The sequence below is a fragment of the Accipiter gentilis genome, chromosome 15 (assembly GCF_929443795.1).
Source record: "Accipiter gentilis chromosome 15, bAccGen1.1, whole genome shotgun sequence".
In the NCBI taxonomy this organism is placed as follows: Eukaryota; Metazoa; Chordata; class Aves; order Accipitriformes; family Accipitridae; genus Astur; species Astur gentilis.
Genome location: NC_064894.1, coordinates 5376195 through 5398256, shown reverse-complemented (window position 1 = coordinate 5398256; position 22062 = coordinate 5376195). Strand labels below are relative to the sequence as shown.

General features: G+C 39.7%; 1 protein-coding gene across 48 annotated transcripts in view; it reads right to left on the bottom strand.

The window, feature by feature from the left end:
- RIMS1 (regulating synaptic membrane exocytosis 1) overlaps positions 1 to 22062 on the bottom strand; it is a 335886-nt gene that overhangs the window by 178927 nt on the left and 134897 nt on the right. For 43 of the 48 annotated variants that reach the window (XM_049817920.1, XM_049817954.1, XM_049817933.1 and 40 more), the window contains 2 exons: positions 4490 to 4833; positions 1293 to 2164 (listed from right to left, as the gene is read on the bottom strand). In XM_049817920.1, the coding sequence (XP_049673877.1) occupies positions 1293 to 2164; positions 4490 to 4833 (1216 nt within the window). Of the gene's footprint in view, positions 1 to 1292; positions 2165 to 4489; positions 4834 to 5072; positions 5087 to 7382; positions 7608 to 8278; positions 8333 to 15694; positions 15730 to 22062 lie in introns of those variants that run through there. The other 5 variants (XM_049817944.1, XM_049817970.1, XM_049817947.1 and 2 more) reach the window with 5 other exon arrangements.

Genomic DNA, 22062 nt, shown 5'->3' with positions numbered 1-22062 from the left:
AAGTGAGGGGATTTATGTCTAAGTGGAATCTGGATTAAGATTTCAGGGGCATGATAATCATGCCTCTTTAAAAATGAGCAGAAAAGCAAGGTTCTGTATTTTGAATGGAAAAGTTCATGCTTAGAAAGCTAAAGCAAGTAGCCATTCAGATGGGATAGAAGAGAAATGTTGTTTCCTCTTATATGTATATCTGGAGATTTAGGGGGTGTCAGGAGACCACAACATCAGATCAAGACAGATAGACAGGTTAGCATATATGAATCAGACACGTCAGGAATCAGCGCCAGGAACTAAAAGACGATGCAGACAAGCTGTTGGCATTTTGAGTATGAACACCAGCAGAAAACTTTCAAGTTACAAACACAGATAATTAAACTAAAGAGCTAAGCGCTACTTCCAAAGATACAAAAAGCCTTCAGTTCACTGTAGTGTCACTTAAAGACAAATTAGGGTTCTAAGACAGTTGGTACATTCTACCCTAGTCTTTTCTGACAATGTGTATTTTATCTGTTCACCATTCATGAACATGATTAACTTCTTCAGCCACAAGAAAGGCTTTGTTTAAAAGCACACAGTGTACGACACTTATTCCTTACTGTTGAGTGTTACCACGAACAGATGAAGACAAACTGAAATAACAGACTTTAAACATACTTGTAAGCTTGCGAGCAAATTCATCTAGACAACAAAGTAAGGCAATTCTCATTTCTTTCCTATATAACACTCCCCTTGCCCCATATCCTGACCTTGTTGACAACTCTGGCAGATCCTTGGTATTTTATTAAATGAGGTAAAATTTTGCATATCTTAAGACTGAGGTGTCAGTAAGATTATGATGCTTTATAATGGTTTTCTCAGATTGTTACAGAACTCAGTTTCCATTTCAATTCATTCACAGAAAATTATTCTGCATACAGACAAAAGGATGAAGCAATGACCAAAGGAGTACAGATATCATCGAGAGAATAATCTAGAACCCTTAAATTCTGTCAGTTCTGTCATTTCTAGATGAAAGAGGGAAGAGAACGAGAAAGAAACTCATGAGCTGATGCTACCTGTAACCAGCTCATCTTGAACTGAAAAGGAAACACTGCAAACCAAGTGTAAACAGGTATAAGACACTTCTTGGTGGAAAAAAAAAAAAAAAAAAAAAAAAAAAAGAAAGAAAGGTAAGGGGAAAAACAAAGGTGTACATTTTTTTTAAAAAGAGGCAAAAGAGAGAGAAAAATACAGATATTTTTTTTTTTCCCCCAAACCATGGCCATGTGCATAATATACATAAAGGTCCTTACCTTTTTCACTGACACTTTCACTTTCTATCTCCACATCTTCACAGCTAGTATATTCTGGTGTTGATGCCCCTTCTTCCTCTGAGCTACTAACTGACATCTGCCTTTTCTTTCCGCCTCTTTTTGCTCTATGAGGCTTTGGAGGGGATGGCCGCACTGATTCCGACTGGTCAGAGCTAAGGGAATCATTCCTTAGCATGGTCTCCATTTTCTCCCGCTTTGCTTTTCGCATGAGAATAGCAGAGCTAGGATCAAGGCGGCTCTGTTTTTTAAAGGAATCGTGGTTCTTGTACTCTACGTGTTCTATAGGAACTGGACTATGCCTGGGAGTTGGTGGGCTATGATTAGTTAATTGTTTAGAAACAGAAATTCTTACATCACCTGTTCTGTCTATAGAGTACGACCTCTGAGTTTCCACAAGAGATTTTCTGTCCTGAGTTCCCTGTAATTGTGAGCGTTTTCCTAATTTATTCTCAGGTACCTCCGCTTCCTCCATTTCTGTATGTGGCAAAGCTACATCACTGTGCCTTCTCTCATGCCGTGCTTTAGAAACTTTCGCGTGCATGCGCATCTGCTGTTCCTCAGGATGCGGTTTTACAGGGTATCTTGCCAGATTGGGGTCACTCCTGTAACGGGTATGATATTCATCTTCCTTCCTTTGTTTTTCATCATCAGGCACTTTGCCCTCCTCAAGTTTCTCTGGCAAGTCTGGGTAGTCCTGTGACTTGCCTTTCTCCAGCCTTCTACCTTCGTGCCGTTCCTTACGCTCCCTGTCATCTGCTGGTCCTTCTTTTTGAAGTGAGGTTTTTGGCACACGCTTACGCTCACTCTTTAAACCTTTGCCATTCTGGTCTGAAACCAACATTGCCTTCTTCCTACAATAAAAAGGAGTACAATAACTTGAAGAATTGAATGCAAAATAAAAATACTTGTGTACACTGTTATGGTAAATAGATTATAAACCAGGATAAGCTATGGCAAAACATATAGAAAGGTACTGAATCCATTAACATGAATTAAGTCTATTAATCCTTCCAGCAGTGCTTTTATTTTCCAACAGAAAACAACTTCCCGAGTCCACAAAAACACGAATTACAGATGGTCCAATTGAGTAAAATCACAAGAATATTAACATGGATAAATGCAGATAAACAGAATTTACCCACGTAAGTAGGAAGACTCAAAGCCATCTTTGTACTAACTGCAGCACTATGACAGAGTATCGGAGTATGTTCTTCATTTTTCTGGCAGCCGTTAGAAGGGTTACAGACTAACCACACAATTCACTTCAAGCACCCTGACAGTACAGATATAAACACTACCAAATGGTGTATCTCCCACAATAACATTACAGAAAGAAGGAATATGGATATAAAAACAATGCAAAAGAGAATATATCCAGAAACAATAATATTTGATGTAGTTTGCTTTATCTTATTAAAACTCTAAAAAGAAGTGCCCATTTCATAAGCACATAAAGAAAAGCAAATAGACTCCTTGAGATAATTTAATGGCATTCCTTTCTCTGGTAATAATAGGGGATGAAAAGTGAAATTTATTTCTCTATACTGCTGAAGTACAAAAACAATGAATAATGAAGCTGCATGAAAATTATGCTCTCTCCTCTTTCATCTTCTGCTTTGGGAGAATAAGCAAGCCAAAGAAACATAAAATCCCCTTATACCAGATATTTTTATTTCTCTCATCATTCCAACTGCCCTTTTGTTTACCACTTCACATATGAACCCATCAATTTTGAAGAAGGTTGAACAGAGCTATACACTGTATTTGAGATGAACCTGCACCAGGACAAAGTCACTAGGACTTTGTTTTGTGGCACTGAATCTTCCCTTCCAGAACTGATAAGTCTTCAGATTACACATCACAGATTTTCACAGATGCATCCAACAGGACAGGCAAAATTGGATATGATCCAAGTTAAGCTCCCGTCTCCTTTTTCTCCATCTCTTGTTCCTCCTGAGTTTTTGGCAACAAATGAGACCTGAGTTTACCATAGATGCTCTCCATTTAGAACCCTTGGACTTCACTTGAAAGTCTCAGTGACAAGTAGAGAATGTTACTATTGTATAATTAACACAACCATCTCACTTTTGGACAGCAAAGCAGAAATAGAAAGCATTTTGCTGCTCTAAAAGTGTCCTTCAGCTGAGTGATGACTGCTCTGGGGGCCTTCCCAGTGTTGGGGGAAAAAGTCAACAGAATTAGGGGAGGGCACCATGTGTTCATTTACATCATACATATACATAACACTAACCTGAGTTTTGGTACAGTTAAACCCAGACAGACCTCACCCACACAGTAAGTTACTAGCCACTGTTCATTATCCATTTTCAACTTCCATAGCTATGAAAAAAAAAAACCCTCATCAACTGTTCTGGCCAAGGGAAAATGTTCTATGACAGAGTCTCGTTTTGTTGCCACAGGCTCCCTCCCCAAGTGCTCTGCCATCTGCCAGGCAGCAGCCAAAAGAACAGCAACCGCTTCATCACATTAGCCTCTCTTGATCTGCTACTCCTCAACCTGTTCATTACAATGACTACAGCTCAAATTTACTCATTTCCTCACTTAAAATGTAATAGTGTGCTTCTGGTTGGCTTTATTCTTGCATACAGCTTGCTCTGAATTCAAGATGGTACTATTGCTGTTCTCCATGAATGTTTACTTTGCAGGTGTAAATGAGTTTTTAACAGTTCCTGGTTTATTATTAAAAATAATACAAACACTTATAAAAAGATAACACAGAAGGATATCTGACAGAACTCCACAGGGTGGGTTTTGAGTTTGTTTGGGTTTGGTGGGGGTTTTTTTTGGGGGGAGGGGTGTCAATTCTAGTACATTATTTCATCAAGTTAAAGGCTTGCTCTTTGTTTAATAACTTTAAAATACCTGCCAATTTTAAAAGTTACCTACAATTCTATATTAAAAGCGTACACCAAAATGCATTGAAGTACATGGAAATACCCCTAAAATACAATTATTATTTTTCTTCCTCATTTCTGTTGCAAAGACCAAATCAGCCAACGTATTTTCTAATGAACATTTACGCTTCCCTGGTCAGTAAATCAACTCTTTGTTTTTATACAGTTCTAGACACACACAGGGCCCAGCTGACAGCCTTGTGTAATATTACTGAACTAGCACTTATAATTGTGAGGCTCTAACAAGAGAGAAAGCATTACCTCTCTCTTGGAGGTTCACTTCTAGACCTTGATGAAACTTGCTTTTGGTCCAGGCCCATAGCTGGCTGGGATACTTCTGCTCCTTTCCTACGGTCGGACTGGACACTGGAAGAAGAGATTTCCTGTGATGAGGCAGTTGCTGTACTTAAGGGAGTCTGTGATCTCGATCGCTCTTGAAGTCTCGCTTTCTTTTCTCTCAGTGCATCCGAGCTTCCACCAGTGGCCGTATCACTCAGTGCTCCGTCCTGGCTGGGCGAGGGCTGCGGTCCACTTCCAAAAAACCACGCTCCAGATTTCGTTAGGATTTCTTGTTGCTTTCGACACAAATTGCATACCCACATAACCTAGTTGAAGACAACAAGAAGTGTCAGTGCAGCTACCCTTCAGACCCTGAAATGCATGCTCACTACCACAGAGCAGGTACAATCTCTCGCTCTCCTCTAAACTGGCGAGGTTGGTGCTCATGACACGACCCAGAACATGCTTCTCCAAGCACTGACTGCACTGGCTAGAGCCAAGCATCCTACAGGCACATGCTATGTGAGCTTCTCCAAAACGTGCTGCCGATACATGTCAGTCCTACCTGTAGCAATGACCCCCAGCCCAGCCCTAGCTCGCTTCTGAATTAACACCGACCACACGACCAACGCTTGTTGCCGGTGTTGATGCAGCTGGGGGGTGGGTTGGGTTGTTCTCCTTGGTGTGGATCGCTGTCAGGACAAGCCTACCAGACTGTAAATTGGACTTGTACCTTGGGTGGCAGAGTCCTGCCCAGCTAACTCCCAACCTCCGCCACCACAGAAAACTGACAGGGTATTTCCCTTTAATTAATTTTTCCTCACATAACGTAACTCAACATTAGCCTGCAAATAAATTCAGCATTTACTGTGCATGGTTTTAGCTATATCCACAACAGCTACTTACCAGAGATGCAAGGTAAGACCTAAAGAAACCTACTAATAGAGAACTAAACGCACCAATGAAAAGAATGCAAAAGAACCATATTTTGTACTACTTGAAAATGATCATTTACCACCTCTTTGAGTTACAGCTGTAAATAATAAATAAAACAAACATGTGTCCCTTGCAATCACAATTAAGCTGTGTACATAAACGGTGCTTCTTAGTTTTGGGGTTTTTTTTAAATTCCAGATACACAGATAAACAGGAGTAGACACAGTAAAGCGAGACTCCATGTTTCAAGTCTATATACAGTACAAGACAGTCTTATGTCCAGGAGTAAATCACCAGAGAAAAATAAAAGGTTAATCAGGACTCTAAAGTGTGTGAACGTTTAAGAAAAGATTGAGACAAAAACAAAAGGAGTTTTGGGGCAGAAGAACAAAAAAAGGCAAAAAATGCATGAAGAATATACAAGAGGTAGGATTTTTGTCAGAAATAAAAATAGAGATGAGAGGAAACAAAGCTGATAGCTAATAAGGAAAATGGTAAGGAAAATCTTTCAGTTTAATGTGGAAAGAAGTAAAAGAAAGGGTAAAATTGTAGAGAGGGTAAGAAGGAGGACAAAAGTTGGAATGAAAAATATGCTTAAATTATTTTGTGTAAACACGGGAATGATGCAACAGTTGCAAAATTATACAGTACTTAAAATTAGAAGGAACAGAAAAAGCAATCACTTCAGGGCAGAAATTGCAACAGGACAAAGCTCTGGTACCGAGCTCTCTTATTCTCTAGCCTGGGGAGGAAGTGCATGGCTTACATGGCATGATGAAAATTTTAGGCATTTTACATATTTAACATAATTAAGATTTATTTAAAACACCCTAGAATAGATTATCTGCTTAGGTATGAAGACTACATCAAAACTTCCAATACCTTTTCTGCACTGTTTGACCAAACTACGCTGAGAACACATCCAACTTTTCCCTGTATCTGGATTGTGCCTTTATCAAAAGGTGACTGTTATATTTCTTCTATTTAAGAAGGATAATGCCTATTAAAATTTTATTTAATTAAAAAAAAATAAAAATAAAACCTACACTTATTCCAACAGTGGCACAAACATGTATTATGATAAAAACAGATAACCCTCAGTAGGATAACAGGAACAGCAACTTCAACAAAATAAATGCTACTCCTTCAACAAAAAAAATCCTTTGATTCCGAAATGTCTTATTTCTTTCATCTAGTATACCTCAGAAAACAGAGATTCAGTTTATCAGACTATCTGTTCTAATAGGATACAGTTTTAGTCTATCTGGTATTATTACAAGTATTTAAAAAACCAGCAAGACTAAAAAGAAAAAACGCCACAATTTTAAATGTCTTTATAGACTCTGACACAATTGTTAGCTCATTAAACAGCATGTATGTGCATGCACATGTGTCTGTATAAAAATCTATGTCAAGGCTATAAACCAATCATTAATGAAAAATATGTCATTGTCTGTATTTTATCAGATTACAAAGTTGAAAAAAGGGTTAATAAAGAAATAAATCAACTAGAGTTTGCTTAAAGGAAGGAAAAGGAATACTAAAGTAAAATTTAAATATTCTAATTAAATTACATGTGTATATGTATACAAGCCCATTTAAATCTGTTACCATCTTTACACACTTCATTTACAATTTAATATACTTTATACATATTTTAAATGGTCAAATATGTAATAAACTTCAAGAAATTACCATTAACTTACATAATCATCTTTGATACTGTAATTAATTTTATGCAAAGTATTATGAGATCCAAACAAACAGGAATAGCTAATGCACAAATAGACACAGAAAAATACAGAATACAGGAAGAAGAAATACTAGACGTGTAAATTCAAAATCATTTTCTTACAGCTGTCTTTAAACACGGCAGTTTGGACACAATACATACCAATCACCACAGATTACACATGCAGGAAATCTGCATTATACTCACATAGAAGCTACACTATCATCCCTGTTTAGGAATCTCTTCAGGACTTAATAAATGCTACATTTGCCTTGAGATATATTCAGTCCAAAAAGGAAAAATAATAAAAGCTTTTCTTTAAGAGGAAAAAAAAAAAACCCAAAAACAAACAAAACTTGAGGTGACAGAAGAGTTTCAGTGACAAAACTGTATATTGAAAAACATTTTTAGAGAAGTATGTGGAGCAAGCAATTTAGCAGCATGCAGGAATTATATCCTGATTGAATATACTGGGATGTGTTCCAAACTAATCTAAAGTAAAGCAGGTCTGTGTAATAACTTATCTTAACAATCCACAGATGTTAGGCAACCAAACAAATGCTCTGATGAAGGATTACAGTTCTCTAATGTGGCTTCTGGACCTCCACATGATGCAGCAGTAAAATGAAGTGTTAGACAATTTTACTATGGCCTGTCACTTCAAAAATAGTTTCTGTTTACACTTTTCTGGATGGTGAGCTCTGATGCAGCGCTACAGTAAGTCATTCAAGACATCCAGAGTCTGGTGTTTGCTGTTGGGTTTGTTTCTGGTTTATTGCATCCTTGCACAGGTCAATGCATATCCGCACATGAAGCTATTAAAGAGAACCAGTAAAGGGGTGCTCCTCATTCAAAGGGTTCATATGCGTGGCTCTGGAAAAATGTGCATTTTCACAGCATAGCAATGGGTTCTGGGCTTTACTGCTACATAACAAAAACAAAGTGGCACATACAGGACTCGGCAGAGGTGGGTCAACAGTTCCCACACAGATTCACGTGGAAACTTTACAGGTTGCGTGAAAACATGCTAGAAGGATCCCATGCTTGCCTTCACGTGGAATATGGGGTATTTCATTCACAGAAAAAATATTCCTCAAACTTACTCTTACAGGTACTGTTGAATGTGATCCACAATGAGTAGGAACAGTATTCCTGTACTAACACAACATGAAATTCCAACTTGAAAGAGCCCATAGTAAATAATATATACAACTATACACACAGAGAAAAAAAGCATTTTTCAGTTAGAAAAATAAGAACACATATTCATAATTACATATTTCAAAACTGCATTTTAGAATGCAGAAAAAAGGCTTTTTTCCCAATTCAAATCTGGAGACTTCCAAACATGCACTGGGAAGCTGAAGTCACATTAGGGGGGACTCAAACTTTATACCAAATTTGCGTGACACATGCCAGGCAAAAGTCAGACTGAGGTCAGAGCAAGTTCCCCAAATCCATCACCCAAGCCCGGATTCTGAGGAGGCTCCACAAGGAGCACGCTCCATGCTTCATGAGTTCAGAAATTGCAAACCCACAGTTACACTGACCCCCATGCATCCTGCTTCATCTCTGTACAGCAAATTAGGTAACGAGTGTGCTAATACAGCAGGCCACAAGCTATTCCTTACTAAACCTTCATGTTATGTCAATTATTTCCCTTCTGAAGGGTGTATACACAACATCTTTCCAGTTTATTGCTTTCGTTAACATTCCTTTAGCCTCCACCTTCTACACACTTCTAGAAGACACTAATTATTTCAGAGAGATCTCATTAGGCAGACCATCTTCTCTGCCTCAGGCACCATTAACTTCAGCAGAGTTCTGCCACCATCCTACAAGTCATCTCTTGAAAGTCAGAGGGAAGAAATGTTATCAATTTGCTCTTACAAAACTATTCATTCACAGAATTGTTAGACTGTGTATCACTTAATGTTTCTGGGAAAACATAAAAACATGCAGCAAACCATGAAATTAGCATACAGCATTGCATTTATTTCTTCTGGTATATCAAAATGAATTCTGTAATAAAACCCTAGCTAAAGTGTCATGGTGGCTTCACTCCATTAAAATATGAATAAATGAATGTGAAAATCTACTTGAATCCTCACATTAGCCCAAAATCTAAATAAGTAAACAGCTCTACCTTTCTAATGAAAATGTGCTTGTGAATCCAAGCTTTCATTAAATATATTTTTCAAAATTGTACAGACAGCTGAGTTCATCCACTGGCTCCCAGTCACCAGAAGGGAAGGTCTTCTCCCCACCTCCCTTCTCTCTTGCTCTTCCTTTCTCCCTGTCAGGGTTTGCCCTCTCCCTTCCTCGCTCCCACCTTCCCCATACCACCTACTCCCTCACATCTTCTTCTGTGACTGTCAGGTCCTCCCAGGAGCCACCCGCATTTAAAAACATCGTAGAAATTTATCTGTATTTTTTAATTGGTTTCATTTTTTTGTCATATCTATTTTTCTCATGCAGGGGTATGATGAGTAGTGAAATCATGTGGCCAGGAACAGAGGCAAATGGGGGGAAGAGGATGTTTTCTCTATGGCAGTGGCTCACCATCTTCTGTTAAACTACATCTTGAAATGACACCAATAGTAGTACATGAAACTCGCACAGCAATGTTTTTGAGCAATGAAGCCCAGTGACATGAAACAACCTGTATCTATGCTAAGATCTCTGCTCTACTTCAAAGCAAAGCGGTTACATGCAAATTGCCTCCTGGAGGCAAGCCTCAGAGCACCCCAACTCCCAAACCACCAGGAAGAATTGATGAGAAGGTGCTAGTGGGCAGAAGACCAAGAGCGTGCTGAGCAGCTTTCTGTCAGTTTACTAGCACAGGTACTCTAACGTCTAGCAATAGTCCCAGACTGGGTTTAATTTGTTAGTAAAGAAATAGCCTAGAATTCTAGGTTCTGCTTTTTCTGAAGCCTCTCCTCTAGCTTGAGGGTTCAAAGGGACAGTAAGTTCTTTACCGTTCTCTCCTCCAAGCAGGGAGAGGACCACTTTGCCCACGCTGATGCTCCTCAGGCATACAAGGCTCAGCCATTTCAGGACTGGGATATTAAAGCCGTTTTAGCACTCTCCGTTCTTCCATTCCTGTGCAGAGCAGATTTTTTTCATAACTTAGGTTGTCAGCTTGATATTTTTATCCCAGTTTGGCAAGAAAATGAGGTTTATGCTGACAGCTGATTGGTTTCTTCTCCCCCTTTCTCCCCACACCCTCCAATAAATGTTTTAACCCACTGGACAAATGCAGTAAAATTTTGCACAGGCATGGAAGTTTTCAAGGGATTATATCCTTAAAAGTTTCATAAAATAGTCAGTTCCATAAAAGCCCTATAAATATCTCATCAGTGCAATCTTTTATTGGCATCACAGAATCTACATAGCAGTTCAACCGCAAGACATGCTCATAGGGAACGAGGCCCCACTGCTCACAGAACTGCATGTCACCTTCAAGTCTGCGGTGCCATTTACATGTTTGACTGAGAGCATCCAGCATCCCGCCTTATCAGAATTTTCCACTTGCACTAGAAAGCCTGCTTCATACTCTTTTCCTGCTCGCCTTTTATAGTTATCTGAGATGTTAGCTTTCCAAATCAGATCCTATGTGTACGAATAAGGATGAAAGACGCTTAAATTTTTTCTGTCTATGCTATAGACTATAGGCATGGCAGGTATTTAAGTTCGCATCCAAAGAGAATCCACTCACTTTCAAGCAGACACAACAACATAAAATGAAATCCTCTGCCTAGTGAAAGGCTAGTGCCATTAGATATAAGTCAGCGTATCCCACCTGGCTGCCACGTGGCACTTGAGAGGGCACAAGCCTGCCACAGGAGCTACATCACAACTGCCAGCCGTACATACATGTCTTACGTACCGTAGGGCATCAAAAAAGGCATCAGATGCCTGCTTTTAGGCAACTGAACACACAGTTAACACATCGATCCTAATCTTATTCCTGGCCTAAGTTTCTAAACCCACAATTACAAATTGCCAATAGAAGGATGCAGAAAAGGTACAGTGGAGCAATGATTCAAGGAGTTAACATCAAAAGGATATTTTATGCCAGTTTTGTTGACACTGCTGCTAGCAACAGCGTTACTAGTTATTTTAAGAAAAAAATAAAAAACAACGACTTTCTTCACACACCCTGCTGCCAAAATCTCTCAGCTACAGCTGCCAATCTTTCAGAAAGCTCCCGACAACTTCCACAAAAATTAAACATTCTCTAGAATAATCCTGCAGCAAACTGAGTGTTGGAAGTGGTATACTCAGGCAACTATAAAGTTACCATATGACATAATATCTCTAAAACAGCACACAGCCAGGTTTCAGTCACTATTGCAATGTACTTCTCTGAGAAAGCCTTCGGACTTCAAGGAAGAAACCAAAATTGCTAGTGGAGAAGTCAGTTTTTGTCTAAAAATTCATACCAGCAAATTTACATACTGTAATTTCAAATATTCTCCCCCTGCAAGTTTGTTTTTTTCTAAATCTACTACACAAATCAATTGATTAATACACATCACTAAAAACACACTACAAAAATTGTATTGTCACAGTTACAGTTGTGACCTTCTAAAGCAGGACTATAGCTTGGACAAACTATGAAACCTCGCACCTGAACTTCCTTGCAGCTCTAGTTTTAGGTCTACTTCTAACTAAAATGATCAAAATTTACAAACTTAGACTTTGGAGGGAGAAAGGAGGGGTTAAAAATCAATGAGAATTTATCCTCTTTGGTTAAAAAAAAAAAAAAAAAAATCAAAAGAGACTTGGGAAGTACTAATAGTTTGGGCTGATTTGCCCAGGCTTGAGAATTTCTTTTTTGGAAAGAAAGCAAACCCTCAAGAAAAGTTTACAGAACATCAGAGAGTACAGGCTTTATTTATCCACAGGTCATCATGATGAGCCTTAGACCACTTTTTTTGGAAACTCAGCAATACCAAATATCCCAATGGCCCTGTATTTAAGCCTACCCTATTTAAAATCCATTTTCCATATTGTTACACTCACTCATTCCTCACTCATCTTGTCCACACTACCCAGTTTCACCCTCAGTATTTTTATTTCCTCAGCAGTGGAAGAATTCTAAGCCCCAGCAACAATCACAGCTTCAGAAAACTCTGCTTTGGTCTCACTCTTTCCTCATAGATGAGTTTCTTTTTCAACTTCATTTCTCTTGCCTGAATTTCCTTCACTTTCTTAATTTATTTCTGATAATGTAGGAGTTGTGAATTGCCAGTCACATTTGCTGTAACATCGATCTCCATTTTTCATAGACCATTGAGCTACACTAGAAATCATTCTCTCATAGATAACTTTTGTATAGTCTTCTAACCTTCTTAGAAACAACAAAAAGTTTTGTCTAACTATTTGAACATTTGGCTGTCTTGATAAGCCACAGAAGCATCAACTGTACTCCTCTTAATCACTTCATGGTTTCCATAGTTACAGATATACATGGAACATAGAAATAGTTTTTTTAAATGACAGAAGTCTCACAAAATAAGGTAAATGGCATGAAACAGCTTACAGTCAGGACTGATATAAAATTTAATTGTCCTTCAAAAAACAGACAGAACTCACCAGAAGCTTTCCACTCCATTTATCCACTAATATATTTACAAACCCTAGTAAAAATATACACATGCAGTGCACGAGTGTGTACATAATCTCTGCAGGAGCTTGCACTACACTATTATTTATGTTTCTATACTATTCTTTTATATAAATATTCTTTTATACAAACTGTGTCAAAACAAATGTAGTAGAAAGGCAAGAGAGATTTTTTTGTTTGGTATGCAATGGAAAATAATTGATGACAAAAGGAATTGGAAACGTGTAGCTGTAGAGAAGTTGTAAAGAAGGTTAGTCAAAACAGAAACACAGTTAAACTGCAGAATCAAATTCCTGAAGTTAAAAAAAAAAAAAAAAAAAAAAAGCTCAAGAAAGGAAATGCAAGTGGGTCAACTGATGGAGGTCATAAGGGACTTGATGGGCATGAACTGAATTCCAATTTTGTATTCTCAAACACACACACACACACAAAAAACAAACCTCAAAAATAGGGTTACAGACTCTCCATCCTTGGAGGCACTCAAAACCCAACAGGACACGGCCCTGGCAAACTTATCTCCTTCGGCCTGCTCTGAGCAGGGATTTGGACTAGAGGATCTCTAGAGGCCCCTTCAAACCTCAACCACTCTGTGATTTTGTATGGGATAAAGCACTGAGAAATTTAAATATCTTGGCCCGATGGTTCTTCAACTACATTAGGTATTACTATGCTTGTAATACTTTACTGCTAGGTCTGCCTCTTTTTTTGTCTCACTATCCACATAGGTTTGTGCCCTAAAGCAAACAGTACATAAAATCTGAGAAGTTCTGAGTTGGAGAGGCACTTTACTCACACAAGGGACTATGGAAAGCCCACAGCATATTGACCAATTTTCTTCCAGGAGCACACAAGAGTCTATAAGCATAGACATCTCCCTCAGCTATCTGAGAGCTTAAGATTACCTCCACCAAATGCTGGTGGAGCGACTGTGTGTTTGAAAGCTTCCAATATGAGTTACTGAAAACCAAGTCTTATATTTATCAGATATATATCTATGTATCTCCATCTCCAGAGATTTCAGAGATTAAGTCTCTCTATCCTGCGTTGTACTAAGGTGTTAACAGCTGATGGTGTTCCCTCTAGGTTTGAAAGGGATTGTCTGCCTAAAACCTGTATTTGGTGTTCCCAACCTGTGAAATGCATGTCACTGTTGTGTTACTCAGAGAAACATACTGGCCTTGACAGTGGCTAGGAGCATGGGGTTACCAGGAGATCTGTTCTGGGCCCCTCTGTCTGCCAGGGACAATTCAGGGGCAAGAACAACGGACACAGGAGATGAGCAAAGCTTACAGAGACAGCTTGGATCCATAGGAAGACAGTGGAGCTGAGACTAACAGAGCGCTATGCAGACACGATGCAGAAATCCAGGGGCTGTGAGGAAGAAGAGGATCATTACTGGCTGTGTAAATAGGGATAGAAGGCAACAGAGGACAGCTGGCAGTTCAGGAGTATTCCCAGTGGGAATGAGCTGAATATACAGTAGTGACAATCATGTTAGGACAAAGATTTTTATGGATGATATAACTACCTGCCCAGGGAACGTAAGGGAGCGTGTGCAGCACGTTTGGATCTGTCAGTTCAAACAAATGCCCGGAAAACACTCTAGTTGAGAGGAGAGAAAGCGTATTTTTGGCATATTGCAGGATAATCTCATCGCAGTGATCTCTGCTGTGCAGCTTGGCAGAGGTCTCCTCTGACCACTTTGATTAGCTTTCCACTCACAGGGAATCGCGCTGCATGACTATCAGCTCTGCTCACCCAGAATTCCTCTCTGTTCCCCACCAACTCCTAGGCTGGGAGGTTCTGGCTGCTGAGTTTTGCTTGGAGCTCCCACAACCCCAAGTCCACACAAAGCCTAGAATAATGCTGTCAGAGCCTTACAACCAGGCTGTGGAATGAAGCAACTAATTTGCAAAGTGACTGAGTGAGGGAGAGTGTGGCACCAAAGGTGTGCTTCCTCCCATGCCTGGGCAGCCCCACACGCAGCCCAGACTCACCACCACTGCCAGGATGGCAGGGATGCCCTTGCCACTGTCCTTCCGAGGCTGAGAGCAAAGATGTGAAACGGTCTCCAACTGATCTGTTACAGATACTTTTTTGTGTCACATACAGATACAATACTAAACAGAATCTGGATAAGCCTGGAAATGTAAGTTTAAATAAATGAAATCATGACAAACTTCTACCGGTTTGGTCTTTCATGTTTTAACTTTTCTTAAGGACTCAAGAGCAAACATTCTCAGTGAAAAATTCATATTATATGATTGCACATTATTTTCATATTTAGTTTTCAGAATTAAATTAAAAAAAAAAAAAATCACCATAGTGGAAATATAGCTGGACAGAACTTTTCACGCTTAGGGGATGTTAAGTATCATATGGTACCTACTTATGAGTATTTTGCAACAGTTAGTACTGCCCAGTAACGGTTTTGACAAAGCACCAAGTAGGATTATGCCGTATAGGTGTTATACACATTCGTGCTTCACAGTCTACCCCAGACTCACCCTTAGGTTTGTAGCTTTCTTCACACAATTAGAAATACTTAAGCTTTTTTTTTTTTTTTTTTGTTATGCACATAAATGCATGGAATGCTTATAATTACAGAACGCATCTTCTCCCCACTTTGATATCATCACTGCAACTTCTTAAATGTTTATAACAGCTATTTTTAAAACAAACATACACTTTCTTTGTACAACATTCTGCCTTACACAGATCAGCAACCTGATGACCTCTTCTGAAAAAGCTACCAGACTATCCTGAGAAACCACAACATACCATACAAGTTGGCTCAACATCTTATTTGCAGTTACTCCCTTACCAAAAGGATGACAAAGTTTTTTGGCTTTTTGGTTCTTTTACATTTCATCTTTGTTGATCCTACCTTCTGAGATGTCCATGGTCCTTTCTCTTAATTCTCCCACCTCTCGCTCCAGGTGCAGAGTCTGAGGCTAAGTTGGTTAAGTCTGTGCTATCTGTGCTATCAAGCTCGAGCACAAAGGAATCTCAGTAAATCTGGGATGGAAGATTTGAGGAAGGGGAAGAGAGAATATCAGTGTTCTACAGCAAATTTGAGTGGATATCTAAGATTTTAAAAAGAAAAACAAAAACAAACCAAAACTGGGGAAAACAATGTATTTTTGGTAAGGAAAAGTGTAGATTTTTAGGAGAGTAAAGACTACAGGGTGACTGAGAAAGGGATAAACAACTGTGAGTTTGAATATGGAAGACTTAAAAGATAAGGAAAAGGAAAACGGGGCAGGAAAATGCAGTAGGAGTTTCGCGCCAGTGTAAGAATATTATAATTTTTTTAACTGATCTAAACAGCGCACTGTTGACAGCCAATTCACAGACCATCCCCGGTATCAATTTCAGAAGTTTACTGTCCTGAATTTACAATACTACTGGCAGACCACACAGGGAAAGAGGAGAGTTTCAATAAGGTAAGATGATGTAAAGCAGTGCAGAACATTAAAGTTGGGAAATTCAAACAGTAATGATATTTTATTATCTGATGAAGCTACTGTTACAAAAACAGGTTGAAAAATTGAGATCAGAACTTTGCTAGATGATGAGACAATCATTCTGATCTCCTGCACTTACCTGTATATTCACAGATATCTAATGAGGCTTTGTATTTCCTAAACAAATAAAAGGCATATAGCGCAGTGATGACTTAAGGGTATGGGGGGAAGAGGCAACAGTTAAAGATATCCTGCCTCTTTATTATCAGAAATAGAGGGATGCGTACTCCATGGCAGTACAGATATAAAGACCATGAGGCCTCAGTCCACAGTTATACATTGGTGAAGACTTTTTGTGCTCACAGGTACCGTCTGTTCAACAAAACAAGCAATCTTTTTAGCCAGGTAACTGATTTTTATGTCGCAGGTTTCTGTGTGTATCAGGAGCTGGAAGAAATTTAATGGCCACCTAGATCCCTCTTAAATGCTAGCTCCCTGGGCACCTGCACTTATGTAGAGGAAAGAGAAGAACCATGTCAGCAACTGAGAAAGCTTCCTTATCCCTGCTTGGTAGAAGGTAGCCTTCCCATAGCAACAGCTTCCAGAGCTGGTGGGGTCCATCTACTGTTGCCTAAACTCGGGCCACCTTTCCTGCTCACAGATGTTACTTGCATTTAATCTTCAGTATTCAGCCATATTTGAAGTAACTGAACACTAAACACAACCCCAGGGTTTGCAGGAAGCAGGCATATTTCTGATCACGTGGTACATCTGGAAAAAAAATAACTTTCAGATACATCAGCCTTTTGCTGGGTCCAAAAAGCCTATCCTTTGAACTGAAAAGATCATTTTGACCAACCCATCTGATAATCTTTCTGTGCACAGTACCATCCCTTTCGGTTTTCATTTGATCCCTGCGTGTTCTCATGAATCCATCGCTGAACTTTTTTTTTTTTTTTAATTCAGATTACGTAATATAGCCACGAGAATCAGCCCAGCCAAACAAATCAACTTTGGTTATTTAAATCCAAAACACACATAATAGACAAATCAGATAATTCCACCCTCACCCATAGCCACATACAAGTTTTTTTTAGATTTCATTTCAGTAATATCTGTTGTTGCTAGAATGTGAGTTTAATCATTCATTTGTATTTCTCTCTAGTTTATAATTAATTTTAACTCTATACTGAAATCGGGTCAGTAGACTACATATTAATAAGGTTAGCACTGTTTTACTCTGGTTGTCTCTGTAAGTTTCAGATGATTATACTAAAACCAGCAGTTTATCCCAGCTTAAATACGACTGGTTTACTGGAGGTCAGACTCTTCTGGCCCTGTCGTCTTTAATAACTTTCTCTTAACCACTTCAGCTCTTTATTGTCTCTAGACAAAATAATACAGGGTAAGAGGGAAGACCTGTGGGATGAGGTGGCCAGAAGAAAAATTGTCCAAGAGGACACGGACAAACAGGTAGAAAGGTTCAAAGCAGGGTAAAGAAAAAAGTTAAAGAGGCAATAACAAGTGGAGGAGAAAAATTCAGAGAGAGGCAATAGGGAGAAAGTAGGACAAATATCAGGAATTAAGAGGAAACAATCGTGCTAGAAAAGCAACAAAATTGGGTTGTCTTGTTGTCATATATCAAAGGTTATTGCATTTGGAGCAGAGGTGATGCATGGACAAATAAAACTTACTTCAGTGGAAACTCTACTTCCTTTCCTCAGTTTGGGGTTTTATTTTTACCTTTGGGTTTGGGATTTTTTCTTCAGAAAAGAAAGAAGGCATTTGGGGATTCAGGGTTATCTTTCTCTTTTAAGAAAAATGCTTTTTGGCAAGCTTTACGTCTCTTCAGACAAAATCAGCATAAGACATTAACAAGCCTACATACACACACACACACATGCACTACGACAACCTACCTAACAAATGAGCTTACTAGAACTCTCAGCACACAGCAGAAAACAGCGGCAGATTGAATGTGAGACACTAAAGTTCTAAATGGAAACAAAGCACATCCAGCAGCTTTTGCAATAATCATGTGGCATTGCAATCTTTTATTTGCAAATCCTTAACTTTTTTGTTTTTCTGTCCTGCCTATTTTAAGGAAACAAGAACTATTCTGAAGTTTAATGTTCAACCACTAGAAGAAACTTTTATTTTTCCCCTGAGCACCGGTGGTAAGAGTACTATTAGCCTTATAAGCATTTGCTGCTTGCAGAATATGACAGAACTGAAAGGTTTAAGATCCACACTGTCACGCTCTGCATAAGTCAGACTATAGTACCAAGTTTTTTGTATGATTTTGATGCCTGTCCTTCAAATTAAACCAAAGCAGAAGTGACTCTTCAGTTTCTAAATCTGCATGTTTACTTAGCCTCCATAAGAAATATTACTATATAGAGAGATTTAAGCATTTTGTTTCAAAGAGTTGCTGAGACTATGCCATGTCACTTGGTGTGCAAGCACAAGGAACTTTCTTTTTGAAACATTTACAGTATTTGCTATACTTAGTCAGCCCAAAGAGTTTACAAGACAGAAGCCTAAAAGCTGCTGTATACTACATTGATCCTGAACAGTGCTCCCTTTCCTTGCTGTTTGAAGCACAGGAATCATATTTTCTTTGCACTTGTTTAATACAATACTGTGTGACACTTAAATTGGAAAAAGAAATTACTGGGGAGCTAAAGGTAGCCATCCAGAAAGCTATCTAGAGTAGTGAGGTGGGTGCTGGTCTCTTCTGTCAGGTGGCTGGAGATAGGACGAGAGGGAATGGCCTCAAGTTGCGGCAGGGGAGGTTTAGATTGGATGCTAGGAAAAATTTCTTCACCAAAAGGGTTGTCAGGCATTGGAATAGGCTGCCCAGGGAAGTGGCTGAGTCACCATCCCTGGAGGTATTCAAAAAGCACGTAGACAAGGCACTTCAGAACATGGTTCAGTGGGCATGGTTGATGGTTCGACTCAATGATCTTAAAGGTCTTTTCCAACCTAAACAATTCTATGATTCTATCAGACATAAAGGAAAAAAGATTAAGAGAGTACATACCTTTCAGCTATTCAGTAAGATAAACTGCTAAGAAATAGTAATTACGGTTAAAATATATGCTGGGCAGTTTATATACTTGACAGAAAAATAAAACCAAGAATAGAAGCAAGGAGGAAAAGGTGATTTCTCAGCCCATAAACACCGTAGTAGCTACATTTATAACATAGATATGGCCAAAAAGTAGAGTTCTTAGTTGCCTATGAACAGCTCTAAAATAAAATACTAAAATGCAGATTGCTATCAAACAAATTGAAGGTCTTAACCAAGTGAAATGGTAGACAGCACAGTACATGAGACAAGTTTTGAGAAAACAGCCAACTTACAAGCAGTATAAGGTGTTGTACATCAGGAAGCTCTTCTTGCCATAATTTAGCCCTTGCAAAAGAGTGGCTTTTAAAAGCAAATGTTAAAGCAGTTAAACCCCAAATCTGATCCTTCTGGGGCTAAAATAGAAAGACAGTGACTTTATGTTGGTGATAGTTTAGAATTAGCTCTGTGATCATCATTAAACTCATTTTCATCCACTTGGTGTATGCAAAGTTGCTTTTGTATCACTCTCATTTATTACACAAGGTATAATGTAACAGTGGGATGTTAAGTGCAGAATTGTTATCTATTAAATTATTATTTAATTATAAATTAGCTTATAATGCAAATAAAGCCTGTAAGCAACACTGCCCCAAAACTCGCCATGATATAGTTTCAAAATTTGCAGGTGAACAGAATAATAATCAAAAGTTGAGAACAAAATGAAAAATGAAAGCAACCTAATAAGGACGTTCACAACCTGCGTGCCACTGAGTGTATTAAGGATCTTGTACCTTTAAAAAAGGAGGGAAAATTAAAAAAGGAAAACCTTCCAAAGTAAAGTTTCAAAAATCTACATACTTTACACTGAAAACAAGCTATTGTTTCATGCATCAAATCACAGGATTGAATTCAGTCAGTTCACTGAAGAAAGCAGCAACTACAGATACTTATGCTCAAAGAAAAGAAAGTAATTAAGCAGAACATGGTGAGCTGATCCCACGGCAGTTGGAGTGCCAAAAAGAAGTGGCTAAGAAAGAAAGAGAAAATAGTATGAGGGCTGAAAAGGACAGAGCGTACAGGCCAGCGTCCCTCTGCTGCAGTAGCACTGCCAGGGAGATGGCTGAAGCTGAACGGGGTGCGGGTGCCCCGGGGCTGGCGGTGAGGGGCCGCAGAGACGGCCTCTGTGAGGAGGGTCCGCGCCGGACACAGCCGGTTCCAGCCGGCTCCAACCCGCCCACCGCCAGGCACGGCTCAGCCCCACAGCCAACGGGGGCGGGGGGGGGAACCTGGGTGGGAAAGGGCAGAAATGTGACACGGGCGGTCAGGAGTGAGGTAAAAAGTGTGAGAAATGGCCCTGCCAGCACCTGGGCGAGAGAAGGAGGAGGGAAGGAGGGGCTCCAGTCACCTCAGCAGAGGTTCCCCGGCAGCCGGTGGAGAAGACTGGGCCGGAGCCGGTTTTCCTGACAGGAACTGTGGCCCCTGGAGAAGCCACATGGGAGCAGGGCTTTTTTTCCTGAAGGACTGCAGCCCACGGAGGACCCCACGCTGGAGCAGGGGAACAGCGTGAGGAGGAAGGATCGGCAGAGAGGAGCTGTTATGGACTGACCTCGACCGCCATTCCCCGTCCCCCTGCGCCGCTCAGCGGGACGAGGCGGAGGAGTCGGGAATGGAGGAGCGAAGTTGAGACTGGGAAGAAAGGGGAGGTGGTTTAGGTTTCGTCTTTGCTTCTCACCATCCAACTCTATTTTAGTTGGCAATAAATTAATCTTCCCCAAGTTGAGTCTGTTTTGCCTGCGATGGTAACTGGTGACCAACTCCCTGTTTTTATGTCGACCCATGAGCTTTTCCACCTTATTTTCTCCCCCTGCCCTGTTGAGGAATCTAGCAGCCAGCCAAGGTCAACCCACCACAGAAGCTTCTCTAACAAGACCTTCCAAATGAAGAAATGCAGCTGACTGGCGTAAACCTTGTCTTTGTGAAGCAAACTGCAGAACAGTTTTACAAATGACTCGAAGCCCATCTACGGTCTTTGGAGTCTTAACAGTGTCTCCCCATAGTCTTCAATGGGAGGAAAAAAAAAAAATTATCTGGATGCATTTCAGATGCAGCTTGGATGGATTTAACAGCCTCCTTAATCAAACTTAACTCAGTCATGAACTTCCATATCAAAGGACTTATGAAACAAGTTACTTTTCATGTAATTACCGTCTCTGAATTATTTATTTCTATTTATCCCTGGGTCTCGCTAACAGAGCCCCAGATCTGTCAAGCTTTCGGCTCTCCTCCCAGTGGATAACTTCGGAATTTAGGCAGGGAGTCTGTAGAGAACTGTACCTAACAGTTTGCAACAGATGTTGAGACTCCACAAAGCTCTTCCTACAGTAACTTTTGATAGTGTATATCTCTGGCATTACAGAAAGAGCACCGATTCTGATAAACACATAATATATTAGCTAAGACTGCCTGAATCTTCTGTAGCTTAAAGCATTGGGCTTGCTCCTTAGTTTAGACTGGGGAGGAAACAGCCTGCATGGCTTACAGCACCTCTCTTTAATATCCCAAATCTGTCAGCTGGCTTCTTTTTACAAAAACAAGCAGTTTCTCCTAAATCAATCAGACCACCCTGGGTTTTCTCCAGTCACCATCTCAGCCTCAAGAAGGCTAAAACAGTCTAGTCTAGATTAAGCTAGTTAAGTAAACTCTTCCCTTAGCTGA